A 24,268-nucleotide genomic window follows, 5' to 3' on the forward strand; every position below is an offset into this window, starting at 1 on the left:
AACACAGGTTGGGATGTGATCATCAGGCGCCCCCTGTGAGCAGCCGCGCCGCCACATGACAAGCGCTTAACCAGTTTTAACCTCCGAATCAAACGGCGGGAAGGCCCAGAGCGTAGAAGGCGAGTTAGCCAATAGTCTAAACCTGGAGGTGACCGTTGCATGGATCACAGTGGCCAGGGATCCGCGTTGGAGAGGAAGGGGGGAGCCAGCCGCCGGAGACCCTGGAAGGAAAGATGGGAAAAACGCAAAGCCTGGGTTGTATGTTGGGCCACCTGGGTCTCCCCACATTGAAAGAGACGAATCCAGGTGGACCCCTGTAGGCTGCGGACAGAGGGGTCGGCATGCCAATGAGACCCCCCCTCCCACACCGGCGGCTGGAAGTTCCCAACCTCCCCCTCTACCGGTCAAGCCAAAGCTGATCTCCGCTTTGATGGATTTAGGTTTCCAAGCCTGCTCTTGCTGCAACCAACCCAGCTACCGCCTCCAAGAGCAATGCTGCAGCAGAGCACGCTAGGGCGGCTGATTCTGACAGCTCCCCCCTCCATCTGACAGAGAATGAGCTGAGTGTCATCGGCATACTGATGACAAGATCAGCCCAAAAGCTCCGTAATTTCAGCTGAGCAAGGGGTCGACAGGATATAGATGTTAAATAACAAGTGGGGATATTAGGAGCCCCCTGAGTGCACTCCACACAATGAAGTGGGCACCTTCTGGGAGGTTTGTTCCCGGGCACCTACACTTGCTGACCCCGGTCCCGAAGCGGGGAACGTGAGACAATCCCACTGGAAGGGACAATGCCCCGCACTCGGAAGCGCGCCAGGAAGCGGTGCGGGTCAAAGGTCATTGATACGACCATTAATCAAAGCGCTACAAGGCGGTCAGATCTAACAATACCAGCAGCGTCGCATCCGCCTCGGTCTAGCTGTATCATGGAGCGTATCTGTGATATGCTGACCGAGAACCTGCTCTCCGTCCCCATGCTCCAGCCACGGAAGCCGGACTGGAAGGGATCGAAAGCCGATGTGTCATCCAGGAAACCCCTGAAGCTGCTCCAAGTAACCACTCTCTCAATTACCTTCCCAGGAAACGAAAAGATTCGAAACGGGGCGGTAATTGGCCAGATCTCCAGGATCTAACGCATGGTCTTCTTTTAAGAGTGCATGGACCACTGCCTTTCCCTTCAACCCACTCGAAAGACTCCTGCCTCCAAAGAGAGCCAGAATATTGGATGATATTCAACAGGTGGGGTTACGTAACTCCTCCCGGCAGGTTTTAATAAGCCAGGAGGGGCACGGATCCAGAGGGCAAGTAGTAGGTCTAACAGCAGCCAGGGCCCTGTCAACTGCGGCTTCGGAGAGCAGGGAAAACCGGGCCAAACATGGGCCTGAAGACGGCAAGGGGGCCTCCAGTTCACTAATTGTAGACAAAATGGCAGGAAGATCCTGGCGGAGCGACGTGATTTTATCTGCAAAAAAGCTCATGAATGCCTCACAGCTAATAGCCAATTGAGAATTTACTGAACCCTCATGAACATACTGAACCCTCCGATAGATAGGGATCATATTTGATAGGGATACGTTGAAAGTAGTCTACTTAAGATGTTAACGATGATAAAAGGATTGCTTGGTTCATGTTAGTCTTTCATTAAACAAGCCTATGAAGACTATCAGGATATTTTATGTTACAAAGGCTGTGATCCTATTCAATTTACCTAGGAGTGAGCTGCACAAAGCACAGTAGAACTGAGGAAACCTGCTTTTGGATTGGATTGTAAAACATGGACAATAAGCCCACTAATAATCACAATACCAGGTGTGTGCTGGAGCCTGCTATTGAAATTTTGATTTACTAAGATTTGTTTGTTACATGCTGAAGGATTTTTGTAAAGAAAAATTCTAACTATCTTTGATTTCTTCATGATTTTTCTATTGCAATTGATATGATATGGTTTGAGAAAAATATTGCAGAAGGATGCATCAGTGATAGCATCCAATGTTTCAAAATCAGCTGTGCACTTGAGTCTACTATTATAGCTTATTTATTAAATTTTCTATTTTTCAGCAGATTAGTCAATATGTAGTTAAAAATACCTTTGTTCAAAATAATGTTGGGGAGTCCAATTGTATATATAAAACAGAAACTCAGTTTAGTTATATGTTATATATTTATGTGATGGTTAGTTCTAAAAGTAGAAGATAACCCTTGGTAAAAAATTAAGGCATATATAACGATAGTAATATCCCATAAAATGGCATGTTGTTCACTTTTTGTTATTTAACCAATCAAAAGGAAACAGAAGCAAGAAACACAAAGTTCTTTGTGATAAAGATTTTCAAATGAAGACAAAGCCACTGAACAAGAAAATATAAATATGTCATATGCGCAAATGAAGTCGCGATCATCACCATTTAAAAATATGACATTAATACTGAACTGAGTACATTGAAACCCCATGAGACAGAACCTTTCCCATCGCTTTGGGCTTACAATTGGCCTCCATTATGTAGTATGGTTAGGATTGCAGATGGCAATCTAGGGCACATTCCCATTTATCATCACAGTCTTCCACTAATTAAATCCAGTGTTTACATCTTCATTTAATTCCACAGCACTAAGCAACAGTAACTGTTCCCTATTAGTGCTTTAATGTCATATGCCACATGTCCTCTAACACTTTCCATTTCTTTTTATTCCTACATAATCAAAAAGAAAACAAATTCATATGAATCATGTAGAAAATTTTGCTTTTAATAACGGGACTGTGCATAAAAGGCAAACCAAGAGACAAGTGCCATATCACTGGTTATAAAATCGCTTAAATCAGCAGTTTATTTATTGTGTAAGGTAATCAGTATAATATTAATGTAGAACCCAAAGCCAGAGAATTTTGTCAGGCTTGTGTTTTTACTACACATACAACATGAAAACACAGAAATAGGCACTAAAAGTCATATTACTGGTCATAGGAGCGTACAAATCAACATTTTACTCAATGTGTAATGTATCACTGATCATAGTTTATAAATTATTACTGTACTTAATGATTAAGTCTATATATTATTAATCTATGGGTTACCCAAACCAAGAATATTATTTTGATAATTTTGTGCATCTAGTCAACACACAGTAATTTTGAGAAAGCTTTACATTTTACAAAAGTGCTATATTGGTAAATACAAGTTACTCATGTAACTTTAAACTCTATGTATTTCCAAATAGTAGAATTAAGAGTGAGTACTGTATTAGAAAAATCATTGCCATATTGATTGTGAAAAAGAGACCAAAAGCTCTTAGAGCAGATCTTAGATCACTGAAAAGCTTACAGGGTCCAAGTTGACAGCGCAATCCAGAATCCCACTTTGGATGCAGCATGAGCTTCTGTAGTGTAAATGCCCTTACACCAACGGAGAGGCAAATACACCAGCACCCAGGTGCTGAAGTGTCCACAACACCCAGCTGTGATGCCTGACTTTGCGCTGTCCCGAGCTACACTGGCATTCCAAGGGTATTCCAGGGCGGGACCAACATTAGTTGCCCTCCGGACCCCGTATGCCAGCAGAGTTACCAGAGGAGACACACCACAATTTACAAAAGAAAAGTGACACCTTACAAGATGCAACAGATATAAAAAGTGTACTATAAAGCACTATGTGCCATGTTATAAAAGCTAACAAATCAGCAATTTATTTACTGTGTAGAGTGATCACATGATATAAAGCTTATTAATCATGATTTTACTTCATGAACATACCGTATATACTCATGTATAAGTGAACATACCGTATATACTCATGTATAAGTGAAATGAACATACCGTATATACTCATGTATAAGTCGAATTTTTCAGCACATTTTTAATGCTGAAAAAGCTCCCCTCGACTTATATGTGGGTCATTAAAAATTTTTTGTGTTTTTACTTTGCTGGCGAGCAGGGGGTGCAGTTTTTATGCTAGCAGCACCAAAATTTCAGGGAACCCTCAGAAGACTCTCCTGATGATACCAGCCAAGTTTGGTAAAGTTTGGTTCAGGGGATCCAAAGTTATGGACCCCCAAATGAGGTGCCCCCATTCCCCATTGTTTTCAATGGGACCTATTAGTAGATGGGGCTACCTTTTTGAGGGTCCATAACTTTGGACCCTCTGAACCAAACTTCACCAAACCTGGCTGGTCTCATCAGGAGAGTCTTTTTATGATACCAGCCAGGTTTGGTGAAGTTTGGTCAGGGGATCCAAAGTTATTGACCCCCAAAGGGGATGCTGTGTCTCCATCCCCATTGTTTACAATGGAAGCTAGTAGATGTTTCATATCTGATAATATCCCTCTTAAAATCTAAGTTGGGTTACATTTGGACATACAGATGATGATGAGGAATCCAGTTTTGAAGGATTTTAACTCTTGTGTTTTAGCTTGGTTGCTGGTTGAGCTAAGGTTTTTGTACTTTTAAAGTTATTGTTGATACCATATTGTTCTTGTTGACCCCCTTCCTAATTCCAATCTCTAAGCAGGAGCCCAGTTTACTGTTTTTCTTTGAAATAAATATTCGTGAAAGAAAAGGGCATTTGAACCTGTACTGATGCCTCCCAATTGATGCTACATTTCTCTCCCACCCCTCGACCGGTATACGCAGAGTCAAAGAGAAGGTTTTCCCAGTTTTGTGGGTAAAATTAGGTGTACCTCTGGACTTATATGTATGGGCTCGAGCTTTATACACGAGCATATACGGTAATGTTAATGTAGAATCCAAAGACAGAGAATTAAGTCAATAATTTCTTGCAATTGTTAATATTCAGTAAAGTTAAGAAAATAAGATGTTTTAAGGTATTAATGTTCATATAATCATTTCATTTTCAATGGATTAATATGTTGTCCCTTTAAAATCATGAACCTCTAAGTTTGAGGACTAACAAACTAACAAATTACTATTTGTAATTTACTGTTTATTAATTGGTGTGATTTCTATTTGGATTGAACATTGGTTTGAACAACCAGCACCATTTTGATTGTTTCAAAGAGAGCTCTTGTAGTAGATCTTAAGATCGCTGCAAAGCTCATATGGTCCAATGTGGTGAGTGAATCAGGAGCTTTTTCTGCACAAAACATTCAAAACATCTGCCAAACACTTTGGAAACGTGTTGAAAATAATTTTATCTGCCTAGCCCAGAAAAATAAAATGTTTCTGTTAAAAATGTTTTTTTAAAAAAACCACTTGAAATCTGTGCAGCCTTGCTGATTTGAATATCATAGCTACATAACATCAAATATACCTCACAATTTTTTAAAAGAAAAATGGAGCATTTGCATAATTGGCAGGCAAAAATGAATTTATTAGTGCTCAGAAATGACTGAAATGGTGGGTAACCATGATTTCAGATGAGAAAACATACATAAGGAACTTCAACAAATGGTGGACAGCATACAATCACTGAAGCGGGAGAAAATGGTGGGCAGCAGAGAAACAAAAGTGGGAGCTTCTAACTTGAGCAGGAGATATAAAACATTTTCTGATCTCCACACAGCAAGCAGGAAACATTTTGAAAATGTTTTTTGGGGGGGAAATTGCTTGAGGCAGAAATAAAATGTTTCCAAAACATTTGGGGCTAAAAGCTGTACAGAGCTGGTCTGAGGAAACATTTATTTCTTTCTTCATAATGTTTTATTTGTGCGTTGTGGAAAGGGCTCATGGTAGTAGTCTGGTGTATTCAAGTTCTTTGTGTATTTATGAGTATTGATTTATTTGTCTTGTAGAATACTGCCCATTGATGAAGTTTAACAAAATAGGATAGAACCAGCAGCCTGTTTGTGAATTGTTTTGAATGACTTTAGATAAAACTGCTGAACACCTTGAACAAAGTAAAGAACGATGACTGTGCTACAAGCATTCTTTAAGGATCATTATAGTGGGAGGGAGGGCCCAAGCGAGGGCCATGTTGTTTTGCCCAGTTAAGGGCAGGGGCGGCTTCAGAACCCAGCTCACGCATGCGTGAAAGTCAGGTCCTGATTGGTCAGGCGCTCTTGCGACAACAGGGGAGAATGTGTCATCAGAGTGGGGCAAGCAGGGCCTGCGTTATGGCCAGAGCCCACTCTGTTTCCGGAAGCCGGAGCGTGACCCACCCACCCAGTCCCTGTATTTCAGTTAAGAAATTGTTTTGTTTGCATACTTTGTCATAGCCAGGTTGGCGGGTTGTGCATGGGTGGGGGGGGGGGGTGATCCACTGGGAAGGGGAAGCTGGGGGAGCTCTCCTGTTATGACACCTCCATAAGAAGTCAGGGTGGAGCAAGCCAACGGTGGGAACACCTGGCGGAGGCTAAGGTGGCTTGCACCCTTAGCGGCAGTTGGAAAGGGGCACCAGACAGGGGCACACGGCCCACCTGGAATGCCCACTCTAATCTTGTTGCTGCGGTCAATTCCTCCAGCAGGCGGGGACAGCACTCAGGATGCCCAGAGGCTTGGATCACCCTTCCCATGCTGTGCCATTTGCTTTCTTCTATTTTGTGTCAATAAAACCTCTGGCTATGGCCAAATTCTTACCCACACAATGTTGTTATGTGTTTATTTCATCATGGTTTATGCTAGGTAGCCCGAGTGGGAGGGTCCACACCTTGACCCGCAAAGTAAAGAATTATGACTGTGCTACAAGCATTCTTTAAGGCCCATAATAGCAAAAACTCACCAAAGAAAGCCTCTCATTTCTACAATGCTTCCATAAGACAGCTATCAGTTACCTTTATGACACAGGACTCCTTGTTTTCATCATTTGTTTATCAATGTGCATTAAAAAATCAACATTTGTTTTCAATTAATTTAAGTTTATTTATTTTTTTCAAAATGTTGATAATTATCTATGTTTGTTAATTACATTCATTTTTCTTTTCACTGGTTTCAACAGAATGCATTTGTAACTAAACCTTTCCCTGAAATTCAACTGGGATTAAATTTTCAAGGGCTACAGGAAAGAAAACTCCACAAATTGCCCCAATTGCTGTTGTAAAAGTAGCAAAATTACATACACAGAGATTGCAAATCATAACCTCATAGGAAACCAGTGTGTTGTAACGATTAGAGAGTCAGACTAGGATCCGGAAGACCCAGGTTCAAATCACTACTCTGCCATGGAAGGTGGCTGGATAACCTTAGGCAAGTCACACGTGGTCAGTCTATCCTGCCTCAAATTGTTGTTATGATACAGTAGAGGAATGGAGAACGATTCCATTGGGATAAAAGGCAGGGTAGGAGTGTGTGGCCTTTCCTGCTAAATTAGATTAGATTATTGCAATGCGCTCCACGTGGAGCTGCTTTTGAAAAGTGTCCAGAAACTTGGTGCAGAATGCTGCAGCCAGGATGTTGACAGAAGTAGGTCATATCACTTCAGCCTTAGCTTCCAATTTGTTTCTGGGCACAATTCAAGGTGCCCGTGCTGACAAGTCCCATATTTTTTTGAAACTAATATACCTGAATGACTGCCTACTCCCTTACAAACCTAGCTGACCACTGAAGTCATTTTCAGAGGCCCTGCTTCTGGTGCTTCTGCCTTTTCTGATTAGTTGGATAACAACCCAGGAAAGGGCCTTCTCAGTAGGGGCACCAAGTCTCTTGAGTTCTCACCCCAAGGAAATTTGCCCGATATGCTACTCAGCTTGGGAGGCTCTAACTAAATTAACCTTCTGTTGCCATCTTCAATCAGTGGATGGAAACATTTTGGTTTTGCTTGGCATTCCCTCACTGATCCTCCCCAGTGTTTTAATTGCTTTTTATCTTTTACATTTAATTTAAGCTCTGGTTTTAACTCCTTTCGATGATGTATTTTCAAGGTTGTATTAATTACTTTTAAGATTAAATTTTAATTTGTATGTTTTAATTTGTTCACCACTTAGGAGAAAAAGAAAAAGAAGAGTTTGGATTTATACCCCTGGAAGGAGATTCAAGGCAGCTTACAAACTCCTTTCCCTTCCTCTTCCCACAACAGACACGTTGTGAGGCAGAGGCACAGCTAGGCCAGAGTGCGCCCGGTGAACACTCTGGCTTTTTGCCCCCCCTGGAGGCCCCTGCCCCCCGCCCCCGTCCCAAAACGTAGTTCTTTCCAGGCCCAGGCAATGCAGGCAGGCTTCATCTCTGGGATGTTCCATTCCTAAAAGTAAGTGGGGGTGTTCCATGGGGGGGTGCGCCATGGGGCGGGGAGTCGCCATGGGGGGCATTGGGGGGGTAGGGATTTTTCCACCCCTCACGTGACCAGAATTGGTGCACCCAGTGCGTTGCGCACCCCCCGTCCCCTGGTGGCTTTGCCACTGTTGTGAGGTAGGTGTGCTGAGAAAATTCTGCAGAGCTGTAACTAGCCCTAGATCACACAGCAGGAATGTAGATGTGGCAAACAAATATGGTTTGGCCACTCATGTGGAGGAGTTGGTAATCACACCCACTTCTGTGATATAAGATCACAGATCAGAGATCTGAAAAACTGTTCACATTGTCCCATTCTCTAGCTGTATTGACATTTCTTGGCCATGCTGCAATGTGTCCAAGTGTGACCCTTCTGAGGCTAGGCTTGTTTGAGTCTAGTCATGTACAGTTTGGTTCAACAGAAGTCAGAAAACTTACCAATATCAAATAGTTTCAATGGACAATTTCATCTACTAAATCATATTATCCACAAATAAATGCTTCATGATATTGTTTACTGGAGTTAAGATATTTCAATAATTCCAAATTAATGTACAGCTTAAAATGCTTTATACGTTTAAATCTTGTTATGCAGTTTGTACAAATACTTCTCAATGTCTCTTTCCCTTTGTGTTTCCTTTTTACCACTGACTGCTTGTCCTCAGCTAAACAAGTGTAAAAAATGTTACTTGTGTAATGTTTCACACTACTTCTTTTCCCCAAGCTAATGATTTTAATAGATGTGTTCTTCTGTAAAACAACCATTTATATTTCTGAAACAAATAAATGGACAATAGAAGAAAGAAAGAAAGAAAGAAAGAAAGAAAGAAAGAAAGAAAGAAAGAAAGAAAGAAAGAAAGAAAGAAAGAAAGAAAGAAAGAAAGAAAGAAAGAAAGAAAGAAAGAAAGAAAGAAAGAAAGAAAGAAAGAAAGAAAGAAAGAAAGAAAGAAAGAAAGAAAGAAAGAAAGAAAGAAAGAAAGAAAGAAAGAAAGAAAGAAAGAAAGAAAGAAAGAAAGAAAGAAAGAAAGAAAGAAAGAAAGAAAGAAAGAAAGAAAGAAAGATATAAAACATGATTTTTATTTAATTCTTAAAATGATAAAAGCAGATGTTTGGAATTATGAAGACAGGGAGGGATTGCCTTTTCATGGAAATGCTGACAGTAATAATCGGCAACACAGTTCTTCCTTTCTACTTAAAATGGAACAAAATATATTTACTATTTTTAAATTTTGGCAAGTGTTAAATCATTTAAACCAAAATGAGGCTGCATCATGCAGACTCACCAGTTTTTAGTTCTTATTTTCTCAGAGAGATCCTACAAGTACCCAAATGAACATCTATCAAAAAGGTTTAAAGCTTTAAAAACCCTCTTGATAATGTTAATAGTGCAAATATATGCAGAGTTACTACAGTCAGGCCGCCCAATCCAGAACTGGCAGTGGTCAGGGAAGGCATTGCTATCACATCCCCATGCCCCAATGGGTTTCCTAGCAGTGTGGCAAGGCAAAAAAAAGGAGGGGGGAACCCAGCTGTCAAAAAACCCTCATAGGGGACAATGGGTGCGTGTCACATTTTTCATGGTGGATGTCTGAGGTTGGGGAGGATGGCATTCGTGGACTGGAAGCCCTGTGAATGCCTCCAGCCTGCCTCTGCTGCATTGATGGGGCTGGCTGTGTTGCGGAAGCACTGACATGGTGCCCAGGAGTGCCATGGCATCAGCCGACTGGTGTTTTTGCCCCTCTGCCAGGGTAAGTGCTCCAGGGAGGGCAAATCCATCAGCGTGGATCCATGCAGCATCCAAGAGTCAAAGACCACCACTACCATCCCCCGATTGGGTTGTAAGTCTGTTGCAGTGCCATAGGGACTGCAACCCCATTGACTTCAGTAGAAAAGTGTAGGTCTGCTTACTAGTCCCAAAAATAGAGTTTTAAAAACAATATGGGCTAAAAGGGCTAAAAGGCACCAAGGCAAAAAGTTAACAGTGCTGGATTCACACCGAGTTTGTGTTTTGCTGGGTCTAAATAATTTTTTGTAATCATTTGCTGAACAACTTCCCTAAAAATCTCTCCAACAGATTTTCATAGATCACTCAAGAAGCTATCCAGCAGAAACATTCATAGCAACTCCACCACCACCAGGGCAATAATTAATTGGCCTATCCTAGCATGTACATGGATCCCCTAGCTGTATTGCATCACCAAGCATCAAGCCTTGCTGGATCAGGAACATGCACACACAGCCCTGATAGTCTCTGTTAGCTTTTATAGAGTTAACTGTGGCAGGAAGGAGTTCTGGATTCAACTCCTCTCCACCAAAGGGTAATCAACAAGTACGGTATGTACAATTGCATATCTGTATATGCAGGTAAAACTGTGAACTACTATCCATGGATTGGGGCCAATATGTCTTCTGTACAGGTGTCAAAATGCTAACCAAAATATAGTTATTCCTGTGTTTCTTCTTCTTTTTATCTTGTAGTGATCTCTGTAACTGTGATCTATATTTTCTTAAGGCATTTCAAGTTCATTCAACAAAGGGATAAAAAATCCAGGTGGTATGAGAAAAGGGAGCAAAACCTCTGACCTGACATTATCAAAAATAAAAATAAAAAGAGACACTAAGATGAAAACAAAATAGTGTCATGGATTTACATATGGGGGTTTTGATGGAAACTAGGGCTGGGTTTTAGATCAAAACTCACCATCTCAAAACCACTCCTTTTCATCCGCCTGCAGGACTTGAGGTAAGTACGTATACGCTTTCTGGCACGCTCTTGATACTCAGGGAACTGTCGCCTGCATGAGTCAATGATAGCCTGGATCTTTTCTTTGGGCTGCTTAGAGATTGGGACCATTCGGTCCAAGTTTTCATCTACAAACAGCCTGACAAACATCTGTTGGCAAGAGGGAGACAGAGGAGAAGGATTTGGAGGGATGCTCTCTTCTGTTTCTAAGCTTCCTGTCTCAGCTGCAGATAGGAAGACATGTTTGTTTGTTTTTCCTTACACAGTGGAGAGCTTTGTAATGGAAAGCCAGAAATTTTTAAGTAAACGAGGATTTTATTTTAGGACTGACAAAAAAGACAAGAAAAGATTAGACTATAGTGTATAGAAATTGTGAAGGAAATATAACACAGATTGTGAAAATAGCTATGGCTTCATGTATTTTATTAACAATGTGCTATGATTGCTGCATTGTTCTACTGAACTGTGTCTATAACTCTTCCCTTGCTGGCAACAACTCTTCATGTAGTCATGCAAAATTACATAAAATGAAAACCACAGAAAATATCTGATCACAAGACTTTTTTTGAAAATCTATCTGCAGGCCCTCGTCCCACTGCTTCCGTCCATTGGGCAAACATGCACACCAAAACACACACACAAAAAACACACAGCAGAGAATTCCCCTACATTAAAGAAGCTTCTAAATCAGGCTAATATGGTGATTTCTAAGTGTTCTAATGGGATTGCGGGGAGAGTTTCATAAATAAAATCAATGTAACTTTTAAATACAACATTTACCCATAAACAATAGCCCAAAATTTAAACAAAATTCAGAAAAGGATAAAGACAACTCACATTAAATGCTTTCAGCCGCTCAGCTTCCACCCCATCAGATTCAGTAGATTTTTCAGCATCTTCATGTTCATCATGGTCATCCTCATCCTCCTCTCCCCGGTTGAGGGAAAGGTCTTCAGCACCTCTGTCCATACTTTCATTTTTGCCAGAATCATAGCTTGAATAGCTATGGGCAGGTGACTAGGAATAAAATAATGCATTTTGTAAAATGTGTCAGATTAGAGTCTGCCTTGCTTCCCCAAATCCTAGCCTTTTGCAAAAATCAACAGATTCTCAATTATGACTTAAAATGAAACATTGTCCAGGAAGAATAGTTAACGCTTCTTTGCAAGGCAGTGTATGGAGATGCAGGATTTAAGTAGAAGAAACAGCAATTAATTGTGGACAATTGCATCAAAACATGTGAACCAGAAAATGCAATTGCTATGGTCCATTTTGATTTGGACATATAAGAATTTTTCAGTTCTGTCTTGGAATCAAGCCTGCCTTTAATATTTGCCTCAACTACTTGCAGCCTCTCATAATCTATAGATTCTGATGGTCTTCAAAATTATGTTTAATAAATATTTTGTTGCTTATAAATTTATTGAATGCAAGAACCATCAATGTAATCTATGGATTCTTGTTCCCTTATAACCAGCACAATTTACTAATGTTTTCTTAGTTGGATACAGGAACCTGAATATAGACTATATCATAAAACTTAGACTTCAGTTTATATCTTATTTATTTATTTGCATTTGTAACCCACCCTCCCCTGAAGGGCTCAGGGCTGAGTACACTACAGCACCAACAATATAACTTCAATACATAAAATCAATTGAATAAATTCATTAAAACAATTTAATACTTAATTAAAACAGATGGCAACAAAAACCACTCCCCTTCCTCCATACCCAGGAGAGGCTGAGACAATAGATGGATTACAGTCTCCCCAGCTGGCCAATTGGGAAAGCTTGGGTGTACAGAGCCGTTTTGTAGGCCCTGTGAAATTTCTGCAGGTCCTGCAGGGCCTTTACTTCTCTAGGAATGGGGGCCGGGGCCATAAAAGTCCTGGCCCTCGTAGAGGCCAGTCGGACACTTTTAGGGCCGGGGACCTGTAACAGGTACTCCTCCGATAAGCGGAGGGACCTGGCATGGCAATATGGAGACATGCAGTCTCTCAGGTATGCGAGTCCGAGACTGCTCACCCAGTTTTGTTTGAAAAGACCAAAGCATGATGCTTAGAATATAGTTGCAGAACTGGCTGTGCTTGATTAGGTCTTTCTCTTAGGCACCATTTCACAGCCGAGCTAGTTGGCTATTGTTCTGCATAGGTGTCATTCAGTCATATAAAATGGTTTCCTCCTTCCTGCCTTACTTGCCTTCTTTCTCCTGCCAGTATCCCCAAGAACAACTCGTAGACAAGGACTTAGGTCAGGTCATCCAGAAATTTTGGCTTGGTTGTCACCAATACATGGATGACACTCAACTCTAGCTTACACTTCCAGCTGATCCCATGGGGGCTGAACCCTGACCCAGCGACTGGAGGCGTAGATGCAGGGTAAAAAACTATAGACTAGTCTTGTCAAAATGAAAGTGCTATTGGTGAGTGGAAAGTCTGATCCAGGACTTAAAGTGTCACCCTTTTTTATTCTGCCCAGTAGAATTACAATGTAACTACTATTCACATGCAATGCTAGAAGCAACTTTGAGGTTTTCTTGCACTCACAAACATTGTCTATATGCATGTATATAAATGCTGTTGGTGTGCTAATTTGGCTTGCAGCAACCTCAAGATCTCCATCTCTAGCAAAAATGTGGGGAGGAGAAGGATGGATAAAGAGCTCAAGCAGGGAAGTCTACAGAATGGGAGGCTTGCATGTCCTTCTGCAGCCCTCCCCTGTAATCCCTCTCTTCAGCTTTTCAGGTCAGGACAAGGTTTCTCCCAGACCCCAGTTGTCCACTTCAGGCTATATAGCATAAGAGGTAGACTGGTAGATGTGGAACAGAGAAGACGGAGTTGAAATCCCTGCTCAGCCCAATGATGACTTTGGTGCCAATCACATGCTCTTAACCTAAGCCTGTATGGCAGGATTGTTGTGAAAATGAAATAACCCTATGTGTGAACCACCCCAAGTGCTTTGGATGAAGGTCAGGATATTTCAAAAAGCAATAATAATATAGTTCTGTCTTTCCTGAAAGGAGCTCGGGATGTTGTATATCAGGGATCCCCAATCTTTTTTTGTTTCTGTGGACACATGTGGAATTCTGTTACAACATGGTTGGCACAAACTGTCACAAAACAGACCTGCTGTCACAAACTGGCTGCTGCAGAATAGCAGAGCTGGACCCAAAATGATTGCTATGGCTTAACTTCAGTAACAGTGTAGCTGTACTGGCAACTACTGCCAAAGCATCATTTTGGAAAATCTGCACAACCAATCAATCTCCAATAGTCAATTAGAAACCTTGAAGGGGTAAAGCCTATCTAGCCCCACTCGCTTCCTGATAACTAAAAGATGAGTGCCAGATTTGGGGGGAGGGGCAATTTGACTGCTTGCCCTGGCCGCCATATACTCTAGACATGCTCCTGTCTTGGTTAGATTACCTCAGTAGGGTTTTCACGCAGCTGCTCTTGAAAAGTGTTCAGAATCCTGCACCCATGTAGTTGACTGGAGTGAGTCATAGGTACAATAGCACTCCAGTCATGGCCCATTTACACTGTCTTCCAATATTCAATTCAAGCACAATTCAAGGTGCTAGTGTTGACCTTCAACACCTTATATGGCTTGGCATCAATATGTTCAAAGGACTGTTTATTTCCTATGGTGATCTTTGGAGGCCCTGCTTTGGGTATGCAACCTTCTGAGATTAGGCAGGCAGCACCCCAGTCCATTCCATAGTCAGACGGTCTGATAAGTGGTTGTATTATTCTATAGCCAGTGGCTGTTGTTAATGTGGAATCTGGTTATCCCTCAAACGTTTTGTGCAGTGCATTTCACCTGAACCTTCAGAACCACTATTTTTTCCCCAAATAATTCTTTCACTTTGCTCCTTACTCAGCAACGTAGGCCACTGACTTTGGAAAAATTCATGTGCACTTTTTTCAGGGAGGAATCTTTGTAATGCAGTTATATTAATCTATGAGAGGTGTCTGGTAGGTGGATTGTACTCCCTTACTGCAATAAATCAGCCTTTCATTTCACTCGGATGATCCTATACAAATAGTAACCATAGCTAACAAAAGACATAATTTCTTTTGTAAATGAAATTATGTACTCCTGTCAAACTGTATAAAACACAAGGATAAAACTCATATAAAACATCTTCCTAAATTGTTTTTATACCAAATCATTGGTTAATAAGGTATAATAAGATATAGCACATAGTTGCAGGTGATAAAATTTTTTAAAAGTATGTAGCAGCGCAAAAAAGAAGTCAACATATTAATATAAATTACAATATTCTGCAGTTGTGCCCCTTTATTTTTTCTAGAAATGTGAGTTAATGTAATTTTTGTGCCTTCCCATTACTATGCAAAGCACAATATAACACAGGGCTAAGGCATAATCTTTCCATATTTATTTAATATAATTTCACTTCACAGCTTGATCGAAGGCCAGAAAAGCTAAAGTGATGGTTATATAAAATCTGTTCAAGGCATGAAATAACTCTTTCATGAAACTGATTTGATAGGGTAATTTTTCTGAAAATGACTCTTCTTGCCTAACAGACAAATTTATTTAACAAATTTCTGAAAGGTTAACTGATTGAAAGGAATATAACTTGCAATGGAGTGTGTTTCCATCAAATCCAATGGCTAGCTGGAGCATAACTGCATGCTTAGTCATATGATTTTTGAAGCAATCATGATATTTAATTACAGAAGTCAAAGAACTCTGTACTGATGAATTTAATATGTTCAGAATGATCACCAACTTAATCCTTGGGCTAGATCCACCAGCTTTTTTTCCCCTTTGACCACCCCAAAAGGCTTTGCTGCAGGTCTTGGGACCTAAAGCCATTTGGGATGGAAACTGTAGTAAGGAGATCTGTATGTGATGGAGTACAAAAGCTGGTTGAATCTAACTACTTGTTTACTGTTTTATAGGCATACTGGTGTATGGTCTATGGGATAAAAGATCACTGACATTTGAATGCTTGTTACTAGTAAATAGTAAATAGTAGAGTGTGTGTATAACTCAGCCAAAGTGGTGGTTAATTGGGACTGAATGAAAATCTGGCAATCCCAAAATATCCTTCCCTAAAGATCAATTAAGCTGCAAAACAGACACCTTGGCAACTTAGATTATCTAGGAGCAAATAGAATTGGAGTAGGCCATCAGGCATGGGTCTCTCAGTCCCAGTTTTTCCTGTACTGCCAAGAGAGAAACACTGGCTCATTCCGCACTTGCAGAATAATGCACTTTCAAACTGCTTTCAGTGCTCTTTGAAGCTGTGCGGAATGGCAAAATCCACTTGCAAACAGTTGTGAAAGTGGTTTGAAAACGCATTATTTTGCGTGTGCGGAAGGGGCCACTGTTTTGTTGCATTTTTAAGGTTTAATTTAAAGGTTATTCCAATTTAGTAAAAGCTGGTTTCAAAACATTTCTTATGAGAAAAGAGTAAAACATTTACAGTACCATCCTAAGCAGAATTATATCCCTCTAAGTAACTCTGCTCAGAATGGGGCTGAAGAGACTTTTTCAGTTGGAAAAAATCAAGAACTATCTAGAAAGATTGTTTTTTTAAATTGTGTTATAGTATTAAGAACTCTGGGCCACTCGATGACATAGATTGTCAGTAGATTCACAACAGACAAAATATAAACGTAGGTACTGGCCACTAGCTTTTATCTACTCAAATAGTAGTCCTTAATGTATCTTGTGGCCACTAATTTCTGTAATGAACCTTCAGAATTTTGCAAGTCAGAAACACCTAACAGGTGGAGCAAAGGGAATAGCCCACCCTCTACGATACTGTGAAAAGGAAAGCCAAAGCCTTACTAGTGAGCAGCAGGCGGCAGCAATGGAGCAGCCAACCGCTGCAGCACTCTACAGGCATACAGTGTCTGAGTGGCTAATTTATAATGTATGAGCATGTCTGCATGTACCTCTTGGCAATAGGTGATGGATGGGAGTGGGAAGAACTTACAAGCAGTGAACATAGTGTGAGACTTCCAGCATCCATAATGGGGCAACATTATTACCGTGTGCACTGGAGTGACATCATCACATTGCTGAAGACTGTGGGGATGCACTGGTATTTGAGTAAGACTCCATAGCAGAAGTCATTTTTACCATAGCATTTTGCCCAAATACCAGAGTATTCCTATGGTCATCAGAATTGTGATGATGTGACTTCCAGTACACACCAGAAATGCAGATGTAACCCCCATGCCCAGAATGGATTGGCCCAGAATGGGTTGACCCAGTAAGGGGGTGGAGACTCAGAGCAGCAGAAAGGCTGAAAGAGCTCTTTGCAGAAGACAAGGGTACCAGACTCGGACCTTGATTTCTATAAGCCCTTAACACCTTGTTAAGGTAATTGCAATATTGTTGGGAACTACTGGGAAGGTAGTTGTTGTTTTTGCTATGTTGTAAATGTTGGAGTTTATTGTTTCAGGGTTTTCTTTTGTGGCTGTAATGGGTGAGAGTTCTCCTGGAGACCTTCATCATGTTGCAACCTGTTCATCAAGCCCTTGGAGTCTTCAGGAGCCAGCCAACTTGCAAAGAAGAATTTGGACTTGGCAATATCAGTAGACTGTAAATAGAAGGACTTGAAATGCAACCTGAACAGGACCTTGAATTGTAACGTTAAATATTGATGTTTTAAAAGTGTTAATTGTAAAGAAAAGTAAACCATTTTGTTGTTTAAAAATTGTTGTTGCAACTCATTCCAAGTACTGCCCCACAGAACCCACAAGCTGAGGTTACACAGACACTAGAGGTCTAAGACTACATTGATTGCCCATAATTACCCCCACTGGTTGAGCAAATGGAGGGCAGGATGCTAAAGGGGAGGGGGTCCCCAGCTACCAGAAGGAGCATGGCAATTCCACTCCCATCACACTCCAGTAGGACTACCAACTCTGGGGTGGAAAATTCCTGGAGATTTGGAGTACAGTCTGGGTAGACTGGGGTCTGGAGAGGGAGGGACCTCAGGGGTATAATGCTGTAGAGTCGACCCTCCAGAGTAGCCATTTTCTCCAGTGAAATTAATCTCTGTAGCATGGAGGTTACAATTCAGGGAGATCTCTACATCTCACCTAGGGGTTGGCAAGCTTACCCACCAGTAAGGGTTTACATCCACCCCTCCCATTTCTGCACCATACAGTAGTGGAGGCTGGTATATTCCCCATGCCTGACTCCACTTTTGCAAACTCTAAAATATTAGCTTCAGATTCATTTTCAGTAATGTCTTCACTATCTGCTTCCTCCACCTTTCTTGAAGCATAAGAATTTTGATAAATGGAGTCATTCTTGTTCTTCTACATTTCTACAAGGAACAAACCAAATTTTGGCTGCAAGAAAGCTCACGGCAAATCTCTCACTGACATCAATGGGAATAAGAACAAGTCCCATTACTCTCATGTTAAATGTTATGCACACTAGTCAAGCAAATAATTCTGATTCTGTTTTACTTTTCTGTTCTTTGTATTAGCCTCATGTAAAGAAAGATGAGGCAAAAAGAATTATTTCATGGACACATAGTTTTCTTCAGGCCATTTTTACATTTTTAATATTTTATATATTTGTGAATTGGATAGAGTGCTGTTATTTTGACAGCATATTGGTTTACCCATTTTAATGCAATTGCCAGTCATTGAGAGCTATTGAAAAAATGTTTGTAATTGCATATTCTGTGCGGAATCCACTTATGTTTTACATGGCAAATTGTGATGCAACGCGCACAAGGGAACTGCACAGCTTGTTCATTTGCTGCCCAAAGTGTTGAAAACTGGATTATTTAACAGTAGAATTGTGTTTTGCCTCCTCAAGCATCACTTGCAGTAAAACCAAAACATACTTAAAATCCTTGATATTTCTTCCCTTTAGCATATTGAGGTAATTCTAACACATTTAAGCAGTTGTATGTGTTAACTGTAAATAACCCAGCATTCCTTTGTTTGGGATAAAAGAGATTAAACTTTCCCTGTATTTAACTTGATTTTTTCTTATGACAGAAAGAGAAAGACCAAAGAAATATTTTGATATAAAATGTACCAAGAAGAAGGCATAGATTTTATCCCTAGTTTAGTACTCTGCAGTACTTTTTGTTTTTAGTTTTTGTGTAAGTATTTCATATTGCAAACATAAAAAATAAAACAGATGTATCACTTGAGAATGCAGAACAAAAGAGAAAGTACATCACGTACTGTAACTGAGTTTAACGAAAAGAACTTATTGCTATCAAACCTAAATAAGATAAAGGGCAGCAGTGAACACAAGTTGTTATAGAGAACCCCTACCAGAACTGATTCAAGTACTTTGAAAATAATTCCATGTTTTACCCCCTTTACAATTTTTATTTTCTCTGAAACATTTTCAAAACATCTTCCCTTGCTGTGCGATCAAACATACAACATTTCATTTCTCCTGCTCTGCTGTCCCTCTATTGGACACTTGAAGCTCAGTGTATTTCCACTTCAGTTTCCATTCTGAGGAGAACTCCTCTTTGTTTCTAAAACCGTCATCTTACAAATAAAACTCCTCTTTTCTTCTTATCTTCATTCAGCTTAGTTGCCTCACAGCCCCCCCCCCCCCCCCGCTTTGTTCTACTCAAAGCAAATTCTCCTGAACACAAAATACAGGAGGAATTTCCCAAACTCCTGTGATGTCAACTTTCCTCCTTTATGTTTGTTTGTTTGTTTGTTTGTTTGTTTGTTTGTTTGTTTGTTTCTGGCCATCAAGAAAGCTATTGATATAGCAGAAATAGCATTCTGAGAAAAATAATTGAGTATTTTATATAAAGTCGAACTTTTATAACCTTTATAGTTTTCTGTAGAAGTCACATGATCCTGAGTGTCTTTGAAGCTAACAGGAGGGGTGTCTTGTCAGCCTACCAAGATCTTGTCAAAGCGCATGTGCAGCAGGAGCATATTTGCCATGGGGACATAGGAAGTCAAATGTCCCCAGGCACCCCTCATTTGGTCACGTGGGGGTGCAAGAAATTCAGGTTCGTTTGTGTTTTTTATATTTTTAGTGTTTTTTCAGTTTTTGGCCTGCAGGGGGTGCAGCTTTTAGGCTAGAAGCACCAAGATACCAGAAATTTTTTGAGAGACTCTTCTGATGATACCACCCAGGGTTGGCGAGGTTTGGTTCAAGGGGTCCAAAGTTATGGACTCCCAAAAGGGTGACCCCATCCCCCATTGTTTCCAATGGGAGCTATTGGGAGATGGGGGCTACACCTTTGAGGGTCCATAACTTTGGACTCCCTGAACCAAACTTCACCAAACCTGGGCAATATCATCAGGATAATCTCCTAAAGATACCCTTAATTTTTGGTGCTTCTAGCTTAATAATTGCACCCCTGACAGCAGGAACCCCCCAAATTCCCCCCAATTTTTATTTTAAATCCACCCCCTTCGGTATGGATTTAAAGGGAGAATCTGAGGTCCCCAGTTTAAACATTCATAGTGATGTTATTTCAGGGTGGGGGAGAATCCACCCCAAACATCATCACCTTCAACTGTGTTTATTGTGTCAATTGTGTTTAAACCCCAGATTCTCCCTTTAAAGTGGGTGCCACAGATGGAGGGTGGGCACTGACCCTCTGGAGCCAGAGTTCATGCGAGCACGCCATCTCAACCCCTTCCGGCCTGGCCAGCAGTAGACCTGGGCCCCTTCCAGCCTTCCCAAGTGGTAGACCTGGGCCCCTTCCTACCTGTCCAGTGGTAGACATGGATGCTCCTCCATGAGATCAGCAGATGGCTTGACTTCTCTCTCCCCTCCGCTGTATCTAGGGGAAATGGAGCGGGGGGGGGGAACCCTCCAGAAAACTCAGATTATGCTTGGGCTCCATTTCCCCTAGATATGCCTCTGCTCCACCCTCCCAGGGTCCGTGCAGGCAGGCTTCTGCCCTTCGCAGGTCCTGGGGAGAGCAGGAGCCAACAGCAGGGATGCACAGGGGGCAGGGTTACACAATGTGTGGGGGTGGGGCTATGCGACCCATGGGGGGCACATGGAGGGCATTTTGTCCCCGGGCACTACTTCTCCCCCATACGCCTCTGATGCGCAGTCACTCTCGTGACCTGCAAATGCAACATTGCTCCCTCCCCTTTCAGCTTTCAGTTGGAGATTCACCTAATCTAAGACTTTATAGAAAGCCTGTCTTTACAGAGGGCAGGTTTAAGATGACCTCACTGTAGTCAGGTAGGGATGAGATAACACAGACTAGTGCAAAAAACTCTATAAAAGCAGAAGTTTGTGTTCACTCTTTGTATTTGGAGTCTCTTGGAGTTTTTAAAACATTATAATATGTGCCTGAGGGATCTGACTCCAGTGCTTCATATATTTCACTAGCCTGGCTGACAGAGTCTGACTGGGAGAAAATGTTATTCAAACAATGGAGTGCAGCAAGGCAAGCAGTGAAGGAAGCAAAGGGGCTCCTCTTGCCTGTGAACTCCAATTGTGTTGAAAAATAGATTCACCTTTTCCATGTAAATGTCTATATTTGTGCACACTGGACCACTCATGGCTCCAGTGTGTTTAAATACAATAATGACATGTAAGAGACCTCAAATCCAAAATCAGCAGTTTATTCCCACAGAGATGCTTAAATACTTTGTCATGGGTGGGGAGATACATGTGCATGCATACATGCATGCCAACTCACTTTTCACTACACTGGGGTCTAAAGCCTCGGTGTCTACTACCTCTCCTTCAGTCTGTAAGTAAAAAATACTGTATTGCTGGAAGAGCAAAATCTGGGATTCATCATCAACCCCCTCATCAGGTTGTGGGTAGACCTACTGAGAAAGAAATAACTCAAAACAAATCCATGTTTGTATAGATCCATAATGCCTTCTAAAACCAGTGGCATAATGCAGTAATCATTGTAAAGTGAAAATGATGTGTAGGACTCCTGACAAGTACAAAATTTTTGAGGCCCAGGTTGCTCTGGGGGCACAAACCCTTCCCCAGGCAATCTATCTTTTTGGTCTCAGAGCACAGAAACAGCTGGAACAAGGTCTGTGGATCTGAACCAATAGCTTAAATCTTATGGTTTCAGTGCCAAGTAGCAATTCAACATCTCTTCCTGTGAGGTTTTCATGGACTTGAAATCATACAAACAATCCTTCTAAGCAATAGAGCTTTGAAATGATGTTTTGAAGTAAAAAGTTAAATATTCTGGATTCCAGCTTTCCCAGTCGCTTAAACTTTTTTTTTTTTGCACTCTTGTGCAAAAGATAGCAACAGAATACTGTGGAATGTAATGAACTATCAAGGTAATGTATATTGTGTTTTACTGACAGTTATTGCTCACCCATTAAAAGTACTTGTGTCCAATCCTCAGTTTCAGTGATATGGACATGTGATAATTCAATAATATTTTTAAAATATTATATGATATTTTTAAAAAGCTGGAATTTTCAGCAATAATAGCAGAACAAAAGTAGCCTATTAGATTAAGTTCATGTCTTCATTCTTCTTTCAATACACATTCATGACAAATTCTCTGCTACCAGACTAGCTATTTAATCACCTGGATTTGTCTTCACATAAGACCATACCCTTTTCAAATTAACATAGCAGGAACAGGACAAAACAGATCTCAAGAAATTTCAGCGTTTTGCCAGATTTATTTCAGGCATGATCATGTATGTGGATTGTATAATATATAAATAGCAATGATGAGCTTTAAAGTCAACCCTGTTCATTTGTTAAAGGTATTCATATATAGTGAATAAAAGAATGTGTGCATATGTGTATGCTTTATGTTGTTATTCATTCAATAAAATGATTTCACAATGTCTTTTCAAAATATTTCTGGTCGGAAATTAAAAATCTGCAAATCATATTTCTAGTAGAAAAATACTTGTATTGCTATTCAAATGCATAATAGAAACACATATTGTATGTCCCCCAAACAGTAGCCTCATCTAGGGGCCAACTGTTACTCTATTTTCCTAGTTTGCAAAGTGTGAACCTTCATACTAAACTTTTCTCCTTTCTCAGTGTGCACTTGTAATAACTTGTGAACATGGAAGCATCTTACCTTGCTTCCATTTTCTTTTGCCTCTTGTTCCATCTTAAGATCAGATACTAGGAGGTTCTTGTACTTGTTCTTTCCATCACTGCTTTGGTCATCTAACCTGTATTCTGAAGTCAGCTGAGCAGAGAAGAGACTGTCACTCAGGTTCAGGGGTTGTTCATCCGATTCCAGAGTTGTTTTGCCATTACTGTTGTTTTCTGCTATTTCTTTGCAGTGTGTTCCCCCTGAAGTATTCGAACTGTGTCCTGCAGTCTCATTTCCATTGAAACTCTCTGCAGCTGAATCATCTATGAAACATATGGATTTACATATTGTCAGTGGCATGACATAAAGAACATCTCTCTATACCTATTTTTATAAACAAAACCTGTTTCAACTTATCCAGTATTGCTAACAATACAACTGAAAATCTTTGTATAACTGGTGCCCATTACTAACAGATACATTAAGAATCATGAGTGAAATTTTCCACAGACCATACTGGCTAATACCTAGGCAGAGAAAAAAACCATCATCCCATGCTGTTTTCATATAAACACATGCTTATGGAATGCCGTAAATTACAATTCTCTCTACAGTTTGTGAAAAAGTAAAATGTATTTTGCATGCCTAATTTCACCACAAGATTTAAAATATAATTTTATAATTATACATTTCAGTGTATAATTTCTGCACAATGACACAAACAGCACCCACAAATCTGTTGAAATGTGGGTGCATCTGCTGTGATACTGTTACTAGACTAGTTCCATGAATATATTTATACAATTCTCTCCTATAATACAAAATAAAAAACCTGAGATATATCCTATAACTATTCCTGTTTCACCTTATATATCTTATGCATTCAAAATAATTTTCACAGGAAAGGCTGAAAATAGACTTTTCCTCATATAAATATAGCCATATATTATCATAAACCAATTGAAATAAAAATAGTGTTTAGCCATGATAGACTCCCCTCCCCCCCCATGTTACCAAGGTAACTAATTCCTCTGTTTTAACACACTTCATTCTGGGGCAGTTGGTCTATTTTATGATGAAAAACTGTTTTTCTAAAATAACAAGGGTTTTTTCCCCCTAATCTTAATGCTGTATCCTCAAAACTCAGTCACAAACAGATCTTCTTCATGAATAATGAAACTGACTGTAATGAACAATCACTGAGAAATCCTATATCATGGGTACTCTAAACCATGTTTGTAGTACCAATTATTTTCTTTTTTTAAGTTAGTCAACTTTAAGTTAGCCATGCCTCCGAGATGGTCTTCAATATTAATGGATTCTCAATGGCCAGTTCTAATATCTTTTGGTAATGTTTAAGTCTCAAAGGA

General features: G+C 40.5%; 1 protein-coding gene across 4 annotated transcripts in view; it reads right to left on the bottom strand.

The window, feature by feature from the left end:
- NOL4 (nucleolar protein 4) overlaps positions 1-24,268 on the bottom strand; it is a 171,178-nt gene that overhangs the window by 23,407 nt on the left and 123,503 nt on the right. For 3 of the 4 annotated variants that reach the window (XR_007245470.1, XM_048507905.1, XM_048507907.1), the window contains exons 6-8: positions 22,938-23,221; positions 11,736-11,915; positions 10,857-11,048 (exon numbers count right to left, since the gene is read on the bottom strand). Coding sequence is in view for 3 of the 4 variants with exons in the window: in XM_048507905.1 (XP_048363862.1) it covers positions 10,857-11,048; positions 11,736-11,915; positions 22,938-23,221 (656 nt within the window). In the remaining variant the exon portion in view is untranslated. The remainder of the gene's footprint in view (positions 1-10,856; positions 11,049-11,735; positions 11,916-22,937; positions 23,222-24,268) is intronic. The other variant, XM_048507906.1, reaches the window with a different exon arrangement.

The sequence above is a fragment of the Sphaerodactylus townsendi genome, linkage group LG09 (assembly GCF_021028975.2).
Source record: "Sphaerodactylus townsendi isolate TG3544 linkage group LG09, MPM_Stown_v2.3, whole genome shotgun sequence".
Classification (NCBI taxonomy): domain Eukaryota; kingdom Metazoa; phylum Chordata; class Lepidosauria; order Squamata; family Sphaerodactylidae; genus Sphaerodactylus; species Sphaerodactylus townsendi.